At 42.8% G+C, this 22,018-nt stretch overlaps 2 protein-coding genes across 3 annotated transcripts in view; both read right to left on the bottom strand.

The window, feature by feature from the left end:
* TMEM108 (transmembrane protein 108) overlaps nt 1-22,018 on the bottom strand; it is a 168,197-nt gene that overhangs the window by 112,122 nt on the left and 34,057 nt on the right. The window lies entirely within an intron of this gene.
* Nucleotides 8,228-21,499, bottom strand: LOC147655817 (uncharacterized). The gene is made up of 3 exons (XM_086849973.1): nt 21,345-21,499; nt 20,359-20,953; nt 8,228-8,347 (listed from the first exon to the last, which is right to left on the bottom strand). Exons 2-3 carry the CDS (start codon nt 20,782-20,784, stop codon nt 8,228-8,230), a joined length of 546 nt encoding a protein of 181 aa, XP_086706099.1. The 5' UTR covers nt 20,785-20,953; nt 21,345-21,499.

Genomic DNA, 22,018 nt, shown 5'->3' on the forward strand with positions numbered 1-22,018 from the left:
AAATCAACATATGTTTACTGAAATCAGTGGGATCACAGTGACTCCTAAACACCCCAGAAATCCTCCCCAGTATTGCCTGTACCCATTAAAAAGGGGTCAGGAAAGGCGTGGAGAGGGGAGAAGGAAGATTATTTAAAGAGCTGAAAAAAATTCCATAAGAATTTAACCTTTTGGTGGCCTTTTCTTAATTGAAGCTTTGCCAGTTAGTACCAAAAGCATAAAAACAGCAATGGTGAAAGAACCTTTTATATACTTTCTTGTATCACATGGAGGGTTATTAACATAAGTAGCATTAACATCTCCTAAAGCCTACTTGTGTGTTCTGATGATTTACTCCTCGGCTTGTGTATTTAACTAAGCCAGTGCTCAGCATTCCCCTCCCAGTGACTCAAAGTCACAGCTCTGTGTCACAGTCATGGACTGTTTGCTGTCTTAATCTGAGCTATTTTTCACACTTGTGCTAATTACAGAAATAAACACAATTATATGTCAAAGAAATATAAAGAATACTGTGTATCATCTTTTTTTTTTTTACTAATACAGGATTTGTAGGGGTCTTATTTTGCTTCAGCTGATTTAGAGATTCATGAGATAAAATTCAGGTTCTTCAATAACTTATACAAAGAGAAATGAAATTCATTCTAATGAAATATGATGAGTTTTCGATGAAAATCAGTATTTTAACTGATTCTTTTCAGTAACACTAAACTGCAATACACACTAGCATAGAATCTCAGAAGATTTGATACTATCAAATTACTGAGTACATTATATGCTAAAATGTTACCAATAGAGGAAAATGACCCTTAATGTTTTATTTTCTTTTTAATGGAGTTGAACTGGAGTAGTGCCCCAAAGCATTTTTCCAAAAGCTCCCATATATATCCAGAGGAGCCTGAGGTCAAATTTTTCCACTTAAAAGATCTCTGGTGTAATTGTCATTGACTTCAGGAGGGTGAGATCTTGGATTTACAGGATTTTTGTGTATAAAATACTATTTCTGTTTCCAATTAAATCAATAGGGAACATACTTATGGTAGACATGGGATTTAAATATGAATCAGATCATTAAATGCACATCACAACAAGAAAAAAAGGATTATCTTTCCTTTTTCCATTCTATGAGTAATAGCAATTGAGGTCATGAAAATCTGACCTGTCTGAAATATGTCTTGGGGATGCTTTCAATGGAGAATGGATTACTGCAGCCCACCTCTTTATTTCATAATCTAAGGTAACAATCAGAAATCAGCAAGCATCTTAGCTTTCTTCTTGAAGGATGGCTAACAAAATACCAAGAATATTTATTAAAAATGGAAAGCTAGCACCTGTCAATTTGAGAAAATGGATCAAGTGCTTAACAGGTTACATTTAACCTGGCATTCAAGAGCCATGAAAATGTCTAAACTGAACACAAAGGAGATTTTAAAACTAATGGAAATGTAATCAGTTCTTTTTTTTATCCTCCAGGATTCTGTTATATTGCTCCAGACTGCTCCCGCTATCTCCTGTCTCGGAAGCTCAATCTTCTCATGCAAAAGCTTTGATCTACATGTTCTTTGCTAAGTAGTTTCAAGTATTAAAAAATTAATAACCATGCAGTGTATTTTCCCTCGCCTAATTCTGCATGCTGTATGGTTCTTCAGAAAATCAAACATTATCTGTCAGACAAATGGCACCACGGTTATTTGGAACATTTGATTTGGCAGTTTTCTAGCAATTCAGTAGTATTTTCAATTATGGTAATGTAATACTGAAAACACTGGCATTGTCTGGCTACCACAGACAGTTTTCTGGTACAGCATGAAAGAAAACAGGCGCACCCAGTTGTCCTGGCAAGAGTGAACTGGACTGGTTACTACCCAGCCCACATGGTGGGAATAAGCTGCAACACCACTCTTTTGTTCAGCTGCGGTGGGGCATCTTCTGAACTTCCTCAGCCTCCATACAATGTGTGGTCTGTTGATCATTTAACAGCGATATAACTACAAGAATCTGTCCTGTTTCATCCAGACAGTAGTAGTAATAAACATGGCTACTCGGGAAGTATTTGTATCCTGCGCTGTATTTGGCAACTTTTAATTAACAGCTTGCAAAATGAAGCAGTCGCAATTGTTCTTCTATTCCTCAACAGATCCAGAGTCTTAGTAGTGGCATTTCATTGCAGCACTGAGGAAGTTAAATGAAAGTGGAGTTTATATGGGTCATCCATCTTCAAAGGATCACAGTTATTGTAGGATCAAGGAGGCGCCCCTCCCTGGGCAGCTGGGAATCTGCTGGTGTCTGAGGCAATCTCACCCTGCCCTGCTGTGACTACTCAGGGGCTGATGAGAAAATCACCATCACCACCTCCAGCAAGAGAGGTTTTGAATATGGAGCCTTCTACATGAGAGTATGAAGCCTTCATGCATGAAGGCTTGAACTGAACTCCATGGAATGAGTTGCTCTACAGAGCCTGGTAGTTCCAGGCTACATCTATTAAGCAAGTAGTGTAGCCCAACTGGAGTAGTTTTTCATGATAGTGTTGCTAAAGATCCAGCAAGCACATCCTGTATGTTTCAGGGCAGCTGACCTGGGACAAGCTTTGCTTTAGTCTCCCGTGGATTGAGTAAGAGAAATTTGCATACAGAGCTGCAGCTTCTGTTTTAGTTTCCAAAATGAAATCCAAAACTAGTCCAGTTCACAAGCACCAGGACTGCTGTGAGTGAAAGTATAAGAAGTGCAGACAAGATTATCATCAAAACCAGATTCCTAAACCAAACTTGAACACTAGTGCAGATGTACCGTCCACTGTCTACCTTTCTTTTGCAATGGGGCTGATCACTGAAAACACAGATGTGATGTCACAGCAGAAGCACATTCAAGGAAGATGTTTACAACTGGGTTAGAATGGATGGGTTTTCGGCTTCTGCGTCAACAGAGGTAAAGTTACTGAGTTTGTGCCATGACTGAGGCTTCCAGGTATACCATGGAAATGGAAATTTTCCCCAAATTTACTCTTTATGTCCCCCCATAACCATAAATAAACTGAGGTAATTGTACTAGCTATCGAGCAGGGAGCTGTAGAGCCTGCCAAGGAGGTGACCCAGCATGCGGTGATTGCTGCCTCTGGCTACGGAATTGCTGCAACTGTTCTCTCCTTTATTTTTCAGTCATAGCTGAGGGACATATACAGTGCTCACAATGCACTCTACTACTGGGGAAAAGAAAACAAATTCTCGTCATGTTCAAAGGATGAAAAACAGAATACATAAGAACAAATAAGGGAAAGAGCTACTTTAATGTAGTCTTTGAATTTCTTAAGCTAAAGCAATATGCCCTATCCTGCAGCTCTTGATATCCTTGCTAAAGCCACTAACACAAGAAGAAGAAATCTGAGCCTCAGGATATATATGCAATTTAAAACAAACTTTCAAAAACATTATAGCAGAGGACACTAGGAGGAATGCTTAATAGCATAGCAGAGCCACATGGATGATGCAAGTAACTCCTTTATTTAACTGCCTGATCATAACCTGCTGTGGCATGAATCCACTGCTAAATGCCTGGATTTTCTCTGCCAGCCACTCTATCTAATAGTTATCCTTGACCTTTGTGTATCAAAATGCTTGCTAGTTTACTGACTTCTCTCATGTTAACTTCAGAACTCTCAAAGGTAAAACTCCTTTCCAAAGAAGCTAGCAGGGATATTTTTGCTTTTGAAAATATTCTCTCCTCTTATTAAGTGACAATTAAGTTGCAGAAAAATCCCATTGATGTAACAGCAGTGTTGCCTGAACTGAGATGCTGAAGAGTATCAACTCACTAGGCCATTGCCCACATATGCTGTATTTCAAGATAAAAAAGTACACTTATCCCATGTAAAATTACAGCTTCTCCATAACACTTCTTGTCATCCAGAGGATTTCTGAGTAGCAACATCAAAAACTGCACACTCACAGGACACCATTTTTCACAGTAATCCCATTAAAGCTGAATTTGTGCTCCTTTTCAGGTCTTTCGTGATGGTCACCATATTTCAGTCTTTCAACTACAGCTGACATGTTTGCAACCACCTAGTTCTTGCTGTTTCAGACACACTAATATCTAAAAAACCTGCACTTCTGCTTTCTTTTAGAGACCTCTGTCAGGAAGAGGCCACCTCATGCCAACCAGTCAGACACATGTGAGGAAAACACACTGAGTGTCAAAAAAGGTCCAATTTGATGGCTGTTTTCAACTGCCCCTTTTAACACATCCTGCTCCCAGTGCTGGAGAACAGAGCTGCCCACAGCACCAAAGCTTTATTTAAGTCAGGTGCTGCTCCAGCCCCTAAGGTATCTGAAAAACAAAATCACCCACCTCCCACAACTCTGTGCAGCTGAGAGAGAATGACTGTTCTTCACAGCCAGGTACTGCCTGCAATAACCAAGTCCTCTGTCAGTGAATGCTCCTCTCTGGCAAACCATCTAACATTGGCACAATACACATTTCCATGCCAAATCTTCAACCTAGGTATATGAAATAGCACAACAAATTTTTTTCACTCTGCTCTGGCTACTATTCAAGCATCATTTACTGAAAATGTCCCAAATTTAATCACCTAAGTCTTGTGCATAAAGACATAATTTTAGGACACTTTTTCTGCAGTGAGTTGAGCCCTTCCAATTCCCATTACAGCTAAATGGAGGTGAAGGAGGTCCTTATAAACCAAAATATTCAAATGATAGGTCATTATTTCTTATAAATGTTCTGGGTAAAAGAGAAACCAACACTTTCATACAGGTTGATTTAATGAAATACAGTCAAATAGCTTTATATTTATAAAATAATATTTTATATTTATAAAATAATATTTAATGAAATATAGTCAAAAGACAGCCCTTCTTGGTACTTGAGATCTTCTGTCTATTCGGCTTTTTACCTATTTTACAGCAAAGGAAAAAAATATGAAAAATCTTTGCCACTTTTACATGAGTATTGCATGTCATCTCCTAACTTGACAGTCTGATGGCAAGTAAAATCAGCAAGAATGTTAACCATTCACCACTGCTGACGGCAATCAGCCTTGCTAATTTGAAGGGAAAAAGTCAAAAAAGGAGACAAGGAGTTTAAATATGGTGTTTAAAGGTTCTATCCACACAGGGTAGCACCTTTTAAAAATTATGTTGCTGATATGCAAACAGAGGAAAAGAACTGGCTGTCAGTTTGTTTCAATGCCACATGGCTAGGAGACCAGACGCATGAGAATGTTTCCAATTCATGGAAAATATTAATCCTATTATACATAAGTTCGTATAATTTCAGTAAAATAAATATGTAAATAGGCAAGTCTTAAAGTCTTTAGCAGGTACATACAGGTCATCTATTTGAGACACTCTAGATTTTTCTAGGATTGACTGTGGCTTCAGTCACGAGCTGTTATGCTGGCTCAGGATGCTCCATCTTGTAATTAAAGGCTTAATCTCCTCTTAGTCATCTGGGCAGTTGTAATGAAATATGCCAGTTACTCCCTACTCTTGTTTTGGAAAAATGCCCAGCAGATTACAACAGCAACAAAATTAAATTACCCATTCTGTACATCCACTTCACAGCACACTCATATTGTCCTTTACCAGTCTTGCATTAAAGCAAGATATATTAAACCAAAACAGCTTTCCCTGTTTTTCAGATTTCATTACCGTTCAGCAAAAAAATAAAAGTCTTCCTCAGGACTCAGTATGTCACTTTGCTTTTCTGACATGTCACTTCACACTTTAGTTGAGAGACAGCTTTCTGCAGCACTAGGAAGAACACATTTTAGCTGTTACACATTGGTGACGAAGCAATATTAACCACAGACTCTTATGTCATTTAAAAAAAAATTAAATAACAAGGGTATAAAATATTCTCAGAAGCCAGATATCTTTCCCCAAACATACTCTTATACCATCTGGCTTTGACCACACTGTCATCTTCTTTCCTCTCCCCTTCTCCCTGCTCTTCCTTTCATGCTCTATGTACTGCAGGTGCCAGTGGCAAGTCCAAGCCACATTTGGGTAAAAAAAAAGCTGAAACAAAATTTAAGTAACAGGTCAAAAATTATAAAATGAGTGAGGAAAAGGTATGCAGCAGCTGTTTGCTGGCTTCTGAAAATGTTCAACAGCTCAGCTGAACTGAGGGAAGTCACATCTTACACATAAACACAAACATTTCCACTGGTCTAGGCTGAGAAGTTATCAGTCACATCCTGTTGCAGTGGATCTGGCAAGGTAAAGGGTCCCATCAATACCAAATGCTACGACTGCCTCAACAAAGCATCCCCAGTTTCTGCCTGGAGCAGTGAAGATTCACCTCTTTTTACACGGACCAGAATGCAAGTTTTTGGTACCGCTGACAATCCCTGAGCAGATGTGGGACATGAGGCTCAGTGCTCTTAGCGTAAAGACTACATGGGTCAAGCAAAAAATTTAGGTGCATATTGAAAATCTATTCTGCACTAACAGAACACATTTGTAACTGCCCTTCTGCCAGTAGCACCAAGAACAGAATTAGTGAACTACAGCTGGCTGGTTTTAATAAGAAAAGGTGAAAGACAATCATAAATGCAATAAAAATCTAAATACCAGTGGTATTGATTAAGTCTATTTTTGGAGCAAAGGCATTTGCATTGTTTGTGATCCTGAGACAGGAGGAGCAGCAGAGTGTTCCAGTAAGCCCTCCTGGACTGAGTGCAATCTATTTTAAGGGACTTACCTTAAAACCATTTTATTTCTTATATTCTGCATTAATGAATAGATTATGCTTTCAATTATCTTTAAAAAAATATGAAATAAAACTGTTTCATTTGTTCTGAATTTACAAAAGATCACAAACCATACTGTTCTAAAAATTGTTCTGATAGCACACGCATCTATGCAGTGACAGGCTCATGCCTTGCTCCAAATCCTTCAACTCCTCAGAAGGACAACATGGGGAGACACTTGGCATGTGTACTCTAATCTAGAATAGCTGCTGTCTCACAGCCCATCCTCAATGACGTTAGGAAGTGCCAGTGTGGAAGGAAGTCGATAAAAACCAGATGGACCTGTTTCTCTGTCATGAACCATTCACACACAGAAGTGGGACAGGCTTTTCAGCAATGCTCAGCTCACACAAGCCCTGCTGCTAACAAGGAACCAGGCTGCAGGGTTGTAGCAATCAGAGATGTACAACACTACACCAAAAACTCCAGTGTCAAGTTAAAAAGCTGCTCCAGAGCTTCATCTGTTGACAAATATTCATACACATTTACATTCCAAGTCTGGTCTTTCCCCATTTCACAAAGATATTACAAGCAATTTTAGCCAGCACAGTGTTTACAGGGTGGAATCCCACATCATGATTTTAACCAGCAGAACAAAACACTAGTGTTTACATTCAGATCTTTGTAAATGCTTTTATGTGACAAAGATGACCAAATTCAATGACTCATTTCTTATAAAGGCAGACAAACATGAATACCCTCGGGAGGATCGGGGAGATGACAGTCATTAAGCAGACATACATCAAGACCAAATGAATGCCTTAATGAGAATGGGAATTACCCTTCCTTTTGTGGGTTTTTATTCCACTCCTACTCAGCTTACACCAAAATGATTTTGATGATGTTATTAAAAATCACAGGTTCTTACAGAAAATGGGCTCGGTAAGTCTCAAGGCAGCTATTTTGACTCCTTAGTAAAGGCCAAATTACCTTGTTGCAAAATGGTTGCTTCTGCAACCAATAAAAGTGACTGTGGGACTCATGCAACAAACAGTAGTTCTGGAGAAGCTTCCAAACAATCCATGTTTAATTTAGGAATTTGGACAGAGAGTTTGACATTTGATTAAATCTGAATTTCCAAATTAAACAATCTAAAGAGCATTAAATTAACAACAGCATTATATCTTGCCAGTGACATAACAACTCCCAGTGCCTCCGTGGGTATTGTTAGGCACCAGCAGTTGATCAGAAGTCCTGATAAAGCTCAGAGACAACTCTCCCCAGACTGATTAAATGCAGGTGCTTTTTACATCTGGTTTTCAGAGCCCACACAAGCCTATCATGCATCACAGCTGAGACTGCACTGCTGTTCTGCCACTCTTTTTAAATAAGCCCACCGATCACTCCAGAGGCAAAGGTGTTCAGCTTCAGTCCTCACTCCTGACACCCTGCCCCAGCTGAATTTGGCATTTATCTCATATGCAAGTATTTGAAAATGTATGCAAGTGCTCACAGAGACAGGGTCTAGCAGCAGATGTCCAGTGTTTCAAATGATAGCATGCTCAAGCCAGAGCAGGGGAAGCCAACAGACAGGTGTTCTGACTCCTCCGCGCTGCCAAGTCTGCCCCCATTAAGGAAACGAGGCTGAAGGCCATCAGTGCAACAGTCAAAACTTAATCGCCAAATGTGTCTCTGTTCTAAATACCTCTCACCAGCTGGTTACTACTTATCCCCTGATGGTGTCTGGGCACATTCCCTCCAAAAAAGCAATCAAGCTCTTCTGATGTGGTGTGAAAAGCCAAGTCTGTTCCTTCCTCAGTGTATGAATACATGATCCATCTACAAAAAGTTCACAGAGCAGCAAAAAGAAATGCTCAGAAACTCATTTTTCCATGTTGGGCTGGGAAAATCGCACAACCAGGGCTGACATTTTGCTTTTGTCATCAGGATTTTTTTCTGGGGAAGCAGAGGTAACATTACTGCCCTCCTCATCTGCCCCTGCAACTGCCACATGACATCACACCGAATTCCTCACTACTGGAAACTGGCTGCAGCTCCATGGGTTCTGTGGAAAATGTAGTCCAAATCAGGACTTCTCATGGTCCTGCTTCTGCATATGTGTTGTCTCACTCATAACCAAAGGATGGGTTAAGAACAGGTAAACCACGTTTAATCAGCTTCTTCAAAATCAAAAAGGTTTGTGTTTGGTCTTTTTTATGGTTAGGCTTGATCATCTTAAAGGTCTTTTCCCATGTAAATCATAGATATTCTATGATTCTCGTTTTTTAAGAAAACTTATGGGTTTAATGGTACTTTTGTACTTCCCCTGCTAGTGTCCCTGCCCCTATGGAAAAATACCTATTTTTGGGCTTGGGCCCAATTTAAAAATAAGGATTTGAGTTTGCTGTATATTTCAGGGAGGGACTTTACTTAAAACATTCAATCCCTGAGTTAGGGAACAGTCAGTGCCAGCACAGGAATGCAGAAAAGTGGTCCAAGAGTGTAAACAGCACACTTTGGTCACATACACAATTTTTGTTACTAGGAACTTAAACACACACTTCACCTCTTTTGTTCCTTTTTATCCAAGCATCCAGATTAACCTTGAGTACTAAAAAGAGGTATTCCAACTATGAGGTAGTGTTCTGAGTCAAACAGAAGCAATTCTTACATTTTTAGCACCGTTGCTAAGATATCTGTAAATTATTTAGAGAGGGAAAAAAGAAAAGCTAATTTATTTTTATGACCTCTGTTTAGTTTTTCCGCCTTCCCCAATTGGTACAGTGCTTTTTCTCATCTACCAGAAGAATGTTAGTTATTTTCCAGCCTATGGGAGATATGCTTAAATTTGTTTAGAAATCACAAAGCAGGAGGATTGTCTTTTTATCAGAGTAGTGTACTGGGACTCAAGAAACCTTGGCTCATTCCCTACTCTAACAGAAATTCTCTTTTTTACATTCAGCAAAATGCTTTATTTCTCCACACTTCTGAAAACAACATTACTCCTCTGTTATCCTGTGTGAATAGTGAAACCCCATCTGAAAAAGGGAGATATCATTTCCTTTTTGTTACCCATCTTCTTGCCTGATTATACTGCAGTCTCTGCAGGATTGGGACTTTTCCCCACTATGGGGGAAATAGCACTAGAAAATAGTGCACTCCTAGCACTAAGAAGCCAAAATTACTGTGGAAAAGTAATCTGTGAAAGCTCCAAACTCAAGTCCTGGAGTCCTCATCCTGACAAAACACTTTGGGCTACTAAGATGTCAGACTTCAGCCATAAATAAGGGAGGCATTATTTTATCAACCAAGCTGGTAATGTCTTCTCAGTAATAAATGTAGAGGTGGAACCCAGTCTGGAAGCAAATCTGTGATGAGAAAGGGACGTAGAGCCCTGCCTGACTGACAAATTCAGGTTTTCCATTATTCACACCAGAGGATTCCATATGAAGGCAACTGCAGAGAAGGGAGTTTAATTTATCCTACATTAGGATTCAAATTGTTCAGAGATAGACTATCACTGATTTAACTTCACTCTACAAGATATCATGGCCTATGATTTAATTGGCCAATTACTTATCCCTGATGAGAGACTGGTGAGAATGCTGTGCCTCATACATGAAGCAGTGGCTTTAGTAAAATGTGGATGAAATGTGCAAGTCTAAATCAGAGCATTTTATCAATCATTTGCAAAGCTGACAGGTTTAATGGGTTTGGAATGATGAATATATTGGCATTTTGTTATTTGTCACAAACTAATAGAAAGCCCTATTAAAGTTATGCAAATTCTCTGTCCAGCATAAACAAATTATGATCCATATTCATATTTGCCTCAGGAGGAATAAAACACATACATTAACTCATTAGTTGTTTTTTCTGGATAATACTTCACACAAAGTGTGGAGAAATTAATTTTTGTAAATGGTCAACTACTTCCCAGTTTTTTTAACCAGTGTGCTCAGGGGAACCAAACCTCCCTTAGACTTTGAAGTCGTGAATTGGACAAGATGCTGCCATTTGGAGCACACAACAAGCTCCTGGGCCATCATCATTCTCTGCAGGTGCCCAGCAGTCAAGGAAGAATTTATTGATGTCTGAATGTAAAGCCCCAAGGATGACTGAGAAAAAATGGAGATCTTGAAAGGAAGAAAGTAATGTTTCAGTTTTGAGGCAATTTTCTGTCTGTCCTGCCCCTGTGAGATGCAGTTCAGACAGAGGTTGTTGCACAGGTACTTTTATTGTGCTGAAAGGCCTCATACAGAATTACTGTGCAGGATTAGGCTGGGTAAAGCCCAATTTTGCCTGTGTATAAGAAAAGTGGGTGACAAGAACACCTACAGAAGAACACTGGAGCATACGAGCCCACACATGAACAGTTACATGCTTCAATATACCCTTTTGAGCAGTATGTTCACCCAGCATGAGCACTCTTAGTGGTAAAACGTATTATTTGCTCAATCCACTCCAAAACCTTTTGTTCTCATTTCTGTGTCCATTCAATTTATCTCCCTAAGGGATCAGGATATTTCTATCTCTTATGCTGCACATTACAATGGCCGAGCAATTCCAGCTCCATTAGGAGGTGACTGTTCATACAGCCTCGGGAGAAGGGCCCCAAGTGACTACTATGTGCAGAAGAAGAAGAGCCCTCTGCTCCTTAGGCTGTAGGAAGCGAGCAGGGGCCAGTGGATTTCCAATGTCCAGGCAATGCCAAACTAGCGTAAGATTCATGCTAACCTCTCATCTTTGTTTTCTCCATTGCCTCCTGATGGTGATGGGCCATCTCATTTATGGTGCCTGAATAGTAAAGTATAATCCTTCCTAAAGCCAAAGGGAAGGATCTGCAGATACAAGCAGCTTTGCTGCTTTATGACTGAAGGGGAATATACCACACTTTGGAATTGAGTGGTCCCAGTAATTCACATCAGTTTCTGGGAATGCAAAGAGGAAGAACTGGGCCTGTGATTTACCTTATTTTTCCGGTGGCACAGCTGCAAACATTTCCATTGCAGGCAACAGAAAATAATAATAATCCTTAATATTCTGAGGATTCACAAGTTAAACTCAGACATCTTCGATGCTTAGCTCCATCGTGCAGTGCATGATATTTGGGCTTTTGCTTGAAACAAGGTGATATAATTGGAAATAATTACACAGAGGAGATATTCCAATAACAACTGCTAAGAAGGGAAAGACTTACAGAGGTCTTCTAGACACATGTGCAGAATATGTCAAGTGAAATGAAGCTTTTAACCATGCACCTTTGGCTTGTTCAGTGCCTGGAGAAGGAATGTCTGAAAACACAACAGGTGCTAGGCTGGTAGTGATCTGTGTGTGTTTAGAGCCAGTCTGCTCACCATCCTCCTGCACAGGCCTGTTGTTGCAAGGGAAGTCTCTGGAAATTAATGAAGACTGTTTAGGGCCTGCTAACTTAGCTAAACTTCTAGAGCCCTACTGCACTGGCATCCAGAAAAGACCACTGAAGCACGTAGCTTCAAACAACCTTGGGCTGTGGTCAGTTCACTTCTTTAAATGAGGGAGTCTTATTTAAGTAAGTCCACTGCATTCAGCAGAGGATCTCCATGGGCCTTGAAGGAGGCTCTTAATACATCTTGAAATGCAAAAAAAAAAAATTCAAAATTTCAAGTGTTGTGCTTATGGGATTTCCACATTATCAAATTATTGAGGTGAAGTGGTGTCTAGGGAGAAGGCAGAATTTCAGAATTGCATACTGCCAGTGCTTTAAAAAATTTCTGCTACTACTGTGCAGGATAAGAATCTTATTACACTTGAGAGTATTCCTGCATATAAATGAAAGCAGAGAGAAAACACTGGGAGGAATCAATGGGCTGAATGGAAGGGATTCTTTCTTATAATCATGTTCCAATTTTGCGTTTCTGAAAGTTATTCTTATCTCTTTCTTTCTATTATCCTCAAGTGCCTGAAATTCTCTTTGATGGAAGACAGCTGCATCCTACTGCAGTTGACAAGCCCTGGAAAAATGCATCTGACAACCACGCTCTGGAAAGATGCATCTGTAATGGCTCCTTTCAGTGCAAAAAGAATCAGTGCAGAAGGTAAGAGCTCTTGCTCAGCTGCTGCTTTCTGACACTTTGATCTCTGCTTGCAAGGTGATCTAGCCTGAAGGCATGCCAGGGAGGGCCTCCAATCTTGTCAGATCCTATAAACAATGCAGGACTGCAACTGGTCAGTACTTAGTTGGAAAGCTAAATTTTTCGAGAGAAAATGATAAGGATTCAATAGATGGCAGTCTTACCTCAGAGTCAAGACTGAGGAGATGAAATGTGATATCAAGGGCTGGGGGTGCCATCTTTCAGAGGTGCAAAAATCAGGGACCAGGCTGAAAAAACTCTAAGGTAAACTTAGTAGATCATGACCAACTGCTAATGTTCCACTGAGAAATGCCATTTGCCAGCCTGTAGACATTCTCTCATAATTTCAAAGCCGTACTCTTGTGAAGCCATGACATGCTTTTAAGTCTCCCATCTCCTGCTCCAGAGATTACTCAGCTTAATGAAAAATTATCTGTGTATATGAGACCAGAATTTCTCTGTACAAGCCACTGAAGACAGTGTCAGGTGGGCAGTAGAGATCACAAGAGTAACACTGAAATATGGATTTTTTAAGTTTCAGTGTTGAATCTGCCTTGTACTATACAGATAAGAGATGACTACACTGTGACTGTATTCAGAAATGAGAGAAGTAGAAGAATTCTACTTACAACACTGAATAATTTATCATTTTCCTGGGTCTATGAAAAAGCATTCCTGAGCAGGTAGGAGATAAAAGTTTTCTGCTACCTCATGCATGCCTTGGTTAGCTAGCAGAAATCAACCAGTGGCAGCCATGAGCTGTCTGGACCAATGGCAACACATTGTGCCAAATTTTTATGCAAAAAGCAAACTTGCATCAAGAATTAATGTCTCTCTAACTGTCCTATCTTCACTGGCCAGACAAAAAGGCATTATTATATCAAAGGTTCAAGGCACCTGCCCATGTGGGCCATATACTATTTTCAATCATCTGGTCCTAAACATGAACTGACTTTACACTACTGTCCAACCAAACCTACACAAACAATTGGATGCTTTCCTCACATCAAACTACAAGCAATTTTAATACTTTTGGATCAACAGATCTTCTGATGTGTTTATCAAGGTCTGTGATGTCTGTCTCCCAATTTTTTAATGTCAGCTGTAGGGACTTAATCCTGCAGTTCCCAGCTCAGAGAGATTGGAAAAACCACAAGCTAGGAGGAACTTATGCTTTCAAGCATAAGTTATGCCAGTTATAAGCAAACTTAAGCCAGCATTCAGCCATACAACAAGTACCCCTTCTTTTCTGGACAGACCTATCACACAATGTCAACTTCATCTCAGACCATTTTTTCCCTGACCCAGGAAAAATAAAGTGGTGATGTACATGCGTTGATAACTTCATAAATACAATTGTGAACAAGATGCATCTCGAGCAGCTGTAATGACTTAGGTAAAGCATGCATGGGTTTGTATCTTTACTTATGGATGCAGGTATATTAATATGCTTACATGTATGCAAAGGATTTTTCTTTTTCAGAATTTGTACACTTAGTTGTTTGGATTAGTTTCCATATTTTTCTGAACACTGAGAGGTAATAGTCCACAGTGTTCTTTATGTACAAACTCTTTTGCCTTGTTTGCAGAAAAAACAAAGTAACTTTTAAACAGTAAAAAACAAGGTGCTGAACAATGGAAACAATCTAAAAAGGCGTAAACAAGCCTTTTTAAATATTTAAAAGGAGCCCTACCAGGCACAGGTATTTTAACTATTTTAACCCTTTGAAGAATTTAATCTCATTCCACCACAGGTAAGATTTACTGTACCAAGAAATCAACTAGTCTTTGGTACATGCTGCAGAGGGATCTGTAACCAATGAAGAAAAGGTCTCAAGAAGTGGTTCAGTGAAGTTGACTTTTGCCCTTATGCTAGCAAGTTATGACATTCTCAGTGTATCGCTGACAGACTATTCAGCAAATCTGAGTTAATAAAAAGTATTTGCAAAAGGTGCTGATTAAATGACTGGCATGAGGAAACAGTCAAGAAATACAGAAAACAGCATACTTGTGTGGCTACCTGCAAATTTTATGTGCATATTATGATGTCAGGACCCAGCAGCACAGTCTTTCAAAAATACAATCCAGTGTCATTAGAAACTAGTGAGTCCCAGATTCCTCTCAGGAAATGATGCTATGCTGCTTTTGATAAGGTACTTTATTGCTTTTCTGCATGTTTAACTAGATGTAAATGGAGAGAATATCACATACCTACCTTAGGTGAAGGTTAGCATTCTTAACTCCATAACAGACCTGAAGTATTGTCATCAAAAAAACCAAACCTTTTGACTGAAAAAAAAAACCTACCATCTACATTTCAAGGGGTTTTAGCCATTTTTATTGATTCATTTCTTACAGAGACAGAAAATGTTTAACCTATTAGAGGGAGGAAAGAGATATGGAAAGAAACACAAACCTCTCTGTCATTCCTTTACCAGTAAGTGGATGTAAGTACTACAGAACTGGCATGGATTCTAAGGGAAGGCCATTGATAAAGCTATCTGTACAGCTTTAAGACCTGGCATATCTGTCACTGTACATACAATCAAGTCTGATGCCTATTCACAGTGAGAACTGTACTAGTTTGAAATCAAACCAGTGAGAGATCGCAAGTCAGAATTATAATTTAATAGGAAAATGATAAAAAGAATAAATGCAATAATATCAAAAACACTGACAGAGTCAGAATACAGCCTGGAACCCTGTTAGGGTGATGGTAGTCGTCCAGATGAGGTGGTCTTGTTGAAGCGTGATCCTCTGGAAGAAAGGGGGTCTGGTCTTCAGCTGAAAGTCCAGCAGTAGCTCCTGTCCTCTGGAAGTCCCGTAGGTAAGGGCTGCTGTGGTGTTCGAATTCTCAGCTTATATCCAGTATGGAATGCTTGGCTCCTCCCTCAGGGAGGAGCATCTCACAATGGGATGGTGAGTCATGAGATAAGGCCTTGATGAGCCATTAACAGAAAACAGTCCAGGAGGAAGTTATCTCTGAGTCATGCAGCAAGGCAGTGGTGGGCCCATTAACAGGGGACAATACAGGGGGAAGTTATCTATGAGTCATGGGGCAGGGCATTGATGGGCCCATTAACAGAAGGTAGCCCGGGGTGGGGGGGGGGGGGAGGCAGGGAGCACTGCCTCACCTGGTTTCAACAGTACATGAGGATGGTGATAGAATATACTGCAACCCAGGACATAATCCACCCCTTATTCTATTACCATCTACATAATTCCAAATCAGTACCTTCCTTAAACTCCACACACACACACACACATATATATATATATATATACAATGGAACCTTACACACAGTTCTCACTTAAAATGAGGTCTCCTTGTGGCACACATCGGGTTTCCCCATCTTTCCGCATTACCCACCAAGTGCAACCAGGTCCTTGAGCGAAGACAATCCCACGGATAGGTTTGCTCTTGCCTGAGGTGGGATTAATCCAAACAGTCTTTCCTAACATACCTCTCATGTGTACCACAGGGACTTTATCTCCATCCACCGTGTGCAAGGGTTCAGACTGGGCAGGACCAGCTCGATTGATGGATCCTCTGGTGTTAACCATCCAGGTGGCCTTTGCTAAGTTCACTTCCCAATTTTTGAAGGTTCCTCCACCAAGTGCTTTTAGGGTAGTCTTGAGTAGTCCATTGCACCGTTCAACTTTCCCAGCAGCTGGTGCATGATAAGGGATATGATAGATCCATTCAATTCCATGTTCTCTGGCCCAAGTACTTACGAGGCTGTTCTTGAAATGCGTCCCGTTGTCTGACTCGATTCTCTCAGGGGTGCCATGTCTCCAAAGGACTTGCTTTTCCAGGCCCAAGATGGTGTTCCGGGCAGTAGCATGAGGCACAGGGTATGTCTCCAGCCATCCAGTGGTTGCTTCCACCATGGTCAACACGTAGCGCTTGCCTTGGCGGGTTTGGGGAAGGGTGATGTAGTCAATTTGCCAGGCTTCCCCATACCTGTACTTGGACCATCTTCCACCGTACCACAGAGGCTTTACCCGCTTGGCCTGTTTGATTGCAGCGCAGGTCTCGCAGTTGTGGATAACCTGTGAGATGCTGTCCATAGCAAGGTCCACCCCTCGCTCACGAGCCCATCGGTACGTTGCATCTCGTCCCTGATGACCAGAGGCATCATGGGCCCAACGAGCTAAAAATAATTCTCCCTTGTGCTGCCAGTCCAGATCCACCTGTGATATTTTCACCTTGGCAGCTCGATCCACCTGCTCATTGTTACGGTGCTCTTCATTAGCCCGACTTTTGGGTACATGAGCATCCACGTGTCGAACCTTCACGATCAGCTTCTCCACCCGAGCGGCGATGTCCTGCCAAATCTCAGCGGCCCAGATGGGTTTCCCTCTGCGCTGCCAGTTGGCTTTTCTCCATCGATCCAGCCATCCCCACAGAGCATTAGCTACCATCCAGGAGTCAGTGTAGAGATAGAGCCTCGGCCACTTCTCTCTTTCAGCAATATCTAAAGCCAGCTGGACAGCTTTAAGTTCTGCGACCTGACTCGATCCACCCTCTCCCTCGGTAGCTTGTGCAACTCGTCGTGTGGGGCTCCATACAGCAGCTTTCCATTTCCGGTTAGTGCTTACAATTCGGCAGGAACCATCGGTGAAGAGGGCATATCGTCTTTCACTCTCCGGTAGCTCATTATATGGTGGGGCTTCCTCAGCACGTGTCACTTGCTCCTCTTCTTCAGAAGATAATCCAAAAGTCTCACCTTCAGGCCAGTTTGTTATAATTTCCAGAATCCCAGGGCGGTTCAGGTTTCCAATACGGGCACGCTGTGTAATGAGGGCAATCCATTTGCTCCAAGTAGCATCGGTGGCATGATGCGTGGAAGGAATCTTTCCCTTGAACATCCACCCCAGCACCGGCAGTCGGGGTGCCAGAAGCAGCTGCGCTTCAGTACCAATGACCTCTGAGGCAGCTTGGACTCCTTCATAGGCGGCCAAAATTTCCTTCTCTGTTGGGGTGTAGTTGGCCTCGGATCCTCTGTAGCTTCGGCTCCAGAATCCCAGTGGTCGACCCCGAGTCTCACCAGGCACCTTCTGCCAAAGGCTCCAGGACAGACCATTGTTCCCGGCTGCAGAGTAGAGCACGTTTTTCACTTCTGGCCCCGTTCTGACTGGACCAAGGGCTACCGCATGAGCGATTTCCTGCTTGATCTGGGCGAAAGCTTGTTGTTGTTCAGGGCCCCAATGGAAATTGTTCTTCTTGCGGGTAACCAGGTAGAGAGGGCTCACAATCTGGCTATATTCAGGAATGTGCATTCTCCAAAAGCCTATGGCACCTAGGAAAGCTTGTGTTTCCTTCTTGTTGGTCGGTGGAGACATCGCAGTGATCTTATTGATGACTTCAGTGGGAATCTGACGCCGTCCATCTTGCCACTTTACCCCCAGGAACTGGATCTCCCGGGCAGGTCCCTTGACTTTGCTCCTCTTGATGGCAAAACCAGCCTTCAGGAGAATCTGGATGATCTTCTGTCCCTTCTCAAATACTTCTGCTGCCGTGTTCCCCCACACAATGATGTCATCAATGTACTGCAGGTGTTCTGGAGCCTCACCCTTTTCTAGCACAGTCTGGATCAGTCCATGGCAGATAGTAGGACTGTGCTTCCACCCCTGGGGCAATCGGTTCCAGGTATACTGCACACCCCTCCAGGTGAAGGCAAACTGAGGCCTGCACTCTGCTGCCAGAGGAATGGAGAAAAACGCATTTGCAATATCAATGGTCGCGTACCACTTTGCTGCCTTGGATTCCAGCTCATACTGAAGCTCCAGCATGTCTGGTACGGCTGCACTCAGTGGTGGCGTGACTTCATTCAGTCCACGGTAATCCACCGTCAGTCTCCATTCTCCACTGGACTTACGCACTGGCCATATGGGGCTGTTAAAGGGTGAACGAGCCTTGCTGACCACCCCTTGGCTCTCCAGCTCACGAATCATCGTATGGATGGGGACCACAGAGTCTCTGTCGGTGCGGTATTGCCGACGGTGCACTGTTGCTCTGGCAATTGGTACCTGTTGTTCTTCAATTCTCAGTAGTCCCACAGCAGAAGGGTTGTCTGAGAGACCAGGCAAGGTACTCAGTTGTCTGATGCCTTCTGTCTCTAGAGCAGCTATCCCAAAAGCCCAGCGATAACCTTTTGGGTCTTTGAAGTACCCGTTCCTGAGGTAATCTATGCCGAGGATGCATGGGGCCTCTGGACCAGTCACGATGGGGTGTTTCTGCCACTCATTCCCAGTTAAACTCACTTCAGCTTCCAGTACCGTGAGCTCCTGGGATCCCCCTGTCACCCCAGAAATAGAAATGGGTTCCGCTCCCACATACCTTGATGGCATTAGAGTGCATTGAGCGCCGGTATCAACCAAAGCCGTATATCTTTGTGGGTCAGATGTGCCAGGCCATCGGATCCACACTGTCCAATAGATCCGGTTGTCCCTCTCCTCTACCTGGCTAGAGGCAGGGACCCTCTAACCCTGGTCATGGTGCACGTTGCTCTCCTCCGGTGAATATGCTCTTGATGTCCCTTCAAGAGGATCACTCATATCATCATTTCTATACCTTCTGATGTTCTGGCCACGAGAGACCGGAGCGGCGCTGGCTCTAGATGAGCTCCTTGTGGTAGTTGTCCCTCTTTTTAGTTCACGTACCCGGGCTGCTAAGGAGGAGGTGGGTTTTCCATCCCACTTCCTCATGTCTTCTCCATGCTCCTGGAGAAAAAACCAGAGGTTACCTCGTGGAGTGTATCCTTTCTCCCTGGCTGGGGAATGCCTACTCCTAATAGCAGAGACTCTTGTTGGTTCTGGGGAGACGTGGTAAATTTCTTCCTTAAGTTCCTTTTTTAGTTTCTGATGGCCCTCTTCAATCAAGCTCCGGACTTGCTCAGCCAGCCTTGTTTCCACAGATGAGACATGGGTGCGAAACGGGGCAGTGACAGTGTCCTCGTAGATTCTTAGTTTATTGGCCAGGACACCCACCCTGTCCTCACCTTCCCTCCATTGCAGTGTTGCCAGGTAACGGGAGTACATCTCTGGTCCAAGCCGTGCAAATCTCAGCCACATCTGTGACGTGCACTGGACACCATCTGGGCTCTTAGGAAATCTCTCATCTTCTGCAAAAATGATCTCCAGCACAGCCAACTCCCTCAGGCATCGGATACCCTGTTCCATTGTGCTCCATTTTCCCTGGTGCACCTGGAGGTCTTCTTTGCAGAGGTATCTGTCCCTTACACTTGTCAGCAGTCGCCTCCAGAGGCTGAGAGTTTCTTGGGTTCTCCCAATCCCCTGGTCAATGACCACATCCCGGGACAGCGATCCCAGTTGCCTGGCCTCACTTCCATCCAGGATGGTGTCGTTTGCTGCAGCGTCCCAGATGCGGAGCAGCCAGGTTAGGATGGACTCATTCGTCTGGCGGGTGAATTCCCTCCGCAGGTCACGCAGCTCACCTAGGGATAGAGAGCGAGTGATAATCTCTGGTTCTGTCTCCTCCGCTGCGTGTGAAGGTCCTGCCTCACCCTCATCAGTCACTATGCGGACTGATTTGCTTTTTGATTTCTTTTTCTGAATGGGGGCAACTTCTACCGGTTTAGGCTGCTCTGGTTCGGTGACTGTTGGTGTGGAGGTGCTCATGGCCCTTTTGGTTCCTTTCTCCTCTGTGGTAGTCTGCGTAGACATGGACGCTGTTGTTTTGCTCTTGGTTCCTTTCTCCTCTGTGGCAGTCTGAGTGGACACGGATGCTGTTGCTTTGCTCTTGGTTTCTTTCTCCTCTGTGGCAGTCTGCGTAGACACGGACGCTGTGGCTTTGCTCTTGGTTCCTTTCTCCTCTGTGGCAGTCTGTGTGGTCATGGATGCTGTTGCTCTGCTCTTGGTTCTTTTCTCTTCCTCCTCAAGAAGACGCTGTACCACACCAAACAGTGCTTTGTTTCTAAGCATGGTGTACATGGTGCAGGCCATGCAGAGAAAACAAAACAGCAAGACTAGGCTGTCCTTGGCATCCAGAGAGAACTCAATATTTTTAAAAACTGCTGTGCCTGACCTGAAAGGCTGGAAGAAACCACTCTCCACTCTTCCCACCAAGGGCAGGGTGCGATTGTTGAGAAGGTCCCAGATGTAGCAGCCCAGACTAGGACAAGCAAACAAAATTGAGTATATATTCCGAATGGTATTCATTGCCTCACAGGTTATCATGCCATAAGCATAATAAACCAATAAAGCAATTCTCATACCATTCCCTGGTCTCAACAGGAGCAATACAACAGGCAAGTAGTTCCCCATGTGAGGGAAAATATAGAGAGCAAGATACAGTACCCATATAGACAAGCCAACCACCATGGTGGATAGGTTTCTGTTAATATGAAATTGCAATTCTGACTTTCTCTCAGGTTAATGCCCCACGTTGGGCGCCAAAATATGTACTAGTTTGAAATCAAACCAGTGAGAGATCGCAAGTCAGAATTATAATTTAATAGGAAAATGATAAAAAGAATAAATGCAATAATATCAAAAACACTGACAGAGTCAGAATACAGCCTGGAACCCTGTTAGGGTGATGGTAGTCGTCCAGATGAGGTGGTCTTGTTGAAGCGTGATCCTCTGGAAGAAAGGGGGTCTGGTCTTCAGCTGAAAGTCCAGCAGTAGCTCCTGTCCTCTGGAAGTCCCGTAGGTAAGGGCTGCTGTGGTGTTCGAATTCTCAGCTTATATCCAGTATGGAATGCTTGGCTCCTCCCTCAGGGAGGAGCATCTCACAATGGGATGGTGAGTCATGAGATAAGGCCTTGATGAGCCATTAACAGAAAACAGTCCAGGAGGAAGTTATCTCTGAGTCATGCAGCAAGGCAGTGGTGGGCCCATTAACAGGGGACAATACAGGGGGAAGTTATCTATGAGTCATGGGGCAGGGCATTGATGGGCCCATTAACAGAAGGTAGCCCGGGGTGGGGGGGGGGGGGGAGGCAGGGAGCACTGCCTCACCTGGTTTCAACAGTACATGAGGATGGTGATAGAATATACTGCAACCCAGGACAAGAACAAAAAGTCCTCTACCTAGGTTTTCTCCTGAAACAAAGCTTGTGTTCTGTGACATTTTACGCTTCTCAATTTTAAATGAACTGCTGTTCCCTCTCTCCTGCTTTTGGCTAGCAATCAGGAGTCATCAATATTCTCCTCCTGTTTTCACTGTAAGTCAACC

This window comes from Cyanistes caeruleus, chromosome 1, assembly GCF_971803275.1.
Source record: "Cyanistes caeruleus chromosome 1, bCyaCae1.hap1.1, whole genome shotgun sequence".
In the NCBI taxonomy this organism is placed as follows: Eukaryota; Metazoa; Chordata; class Aves; order Passeriformes; family Paridae; genus Cyanistes; species Cyanistes caeruleus.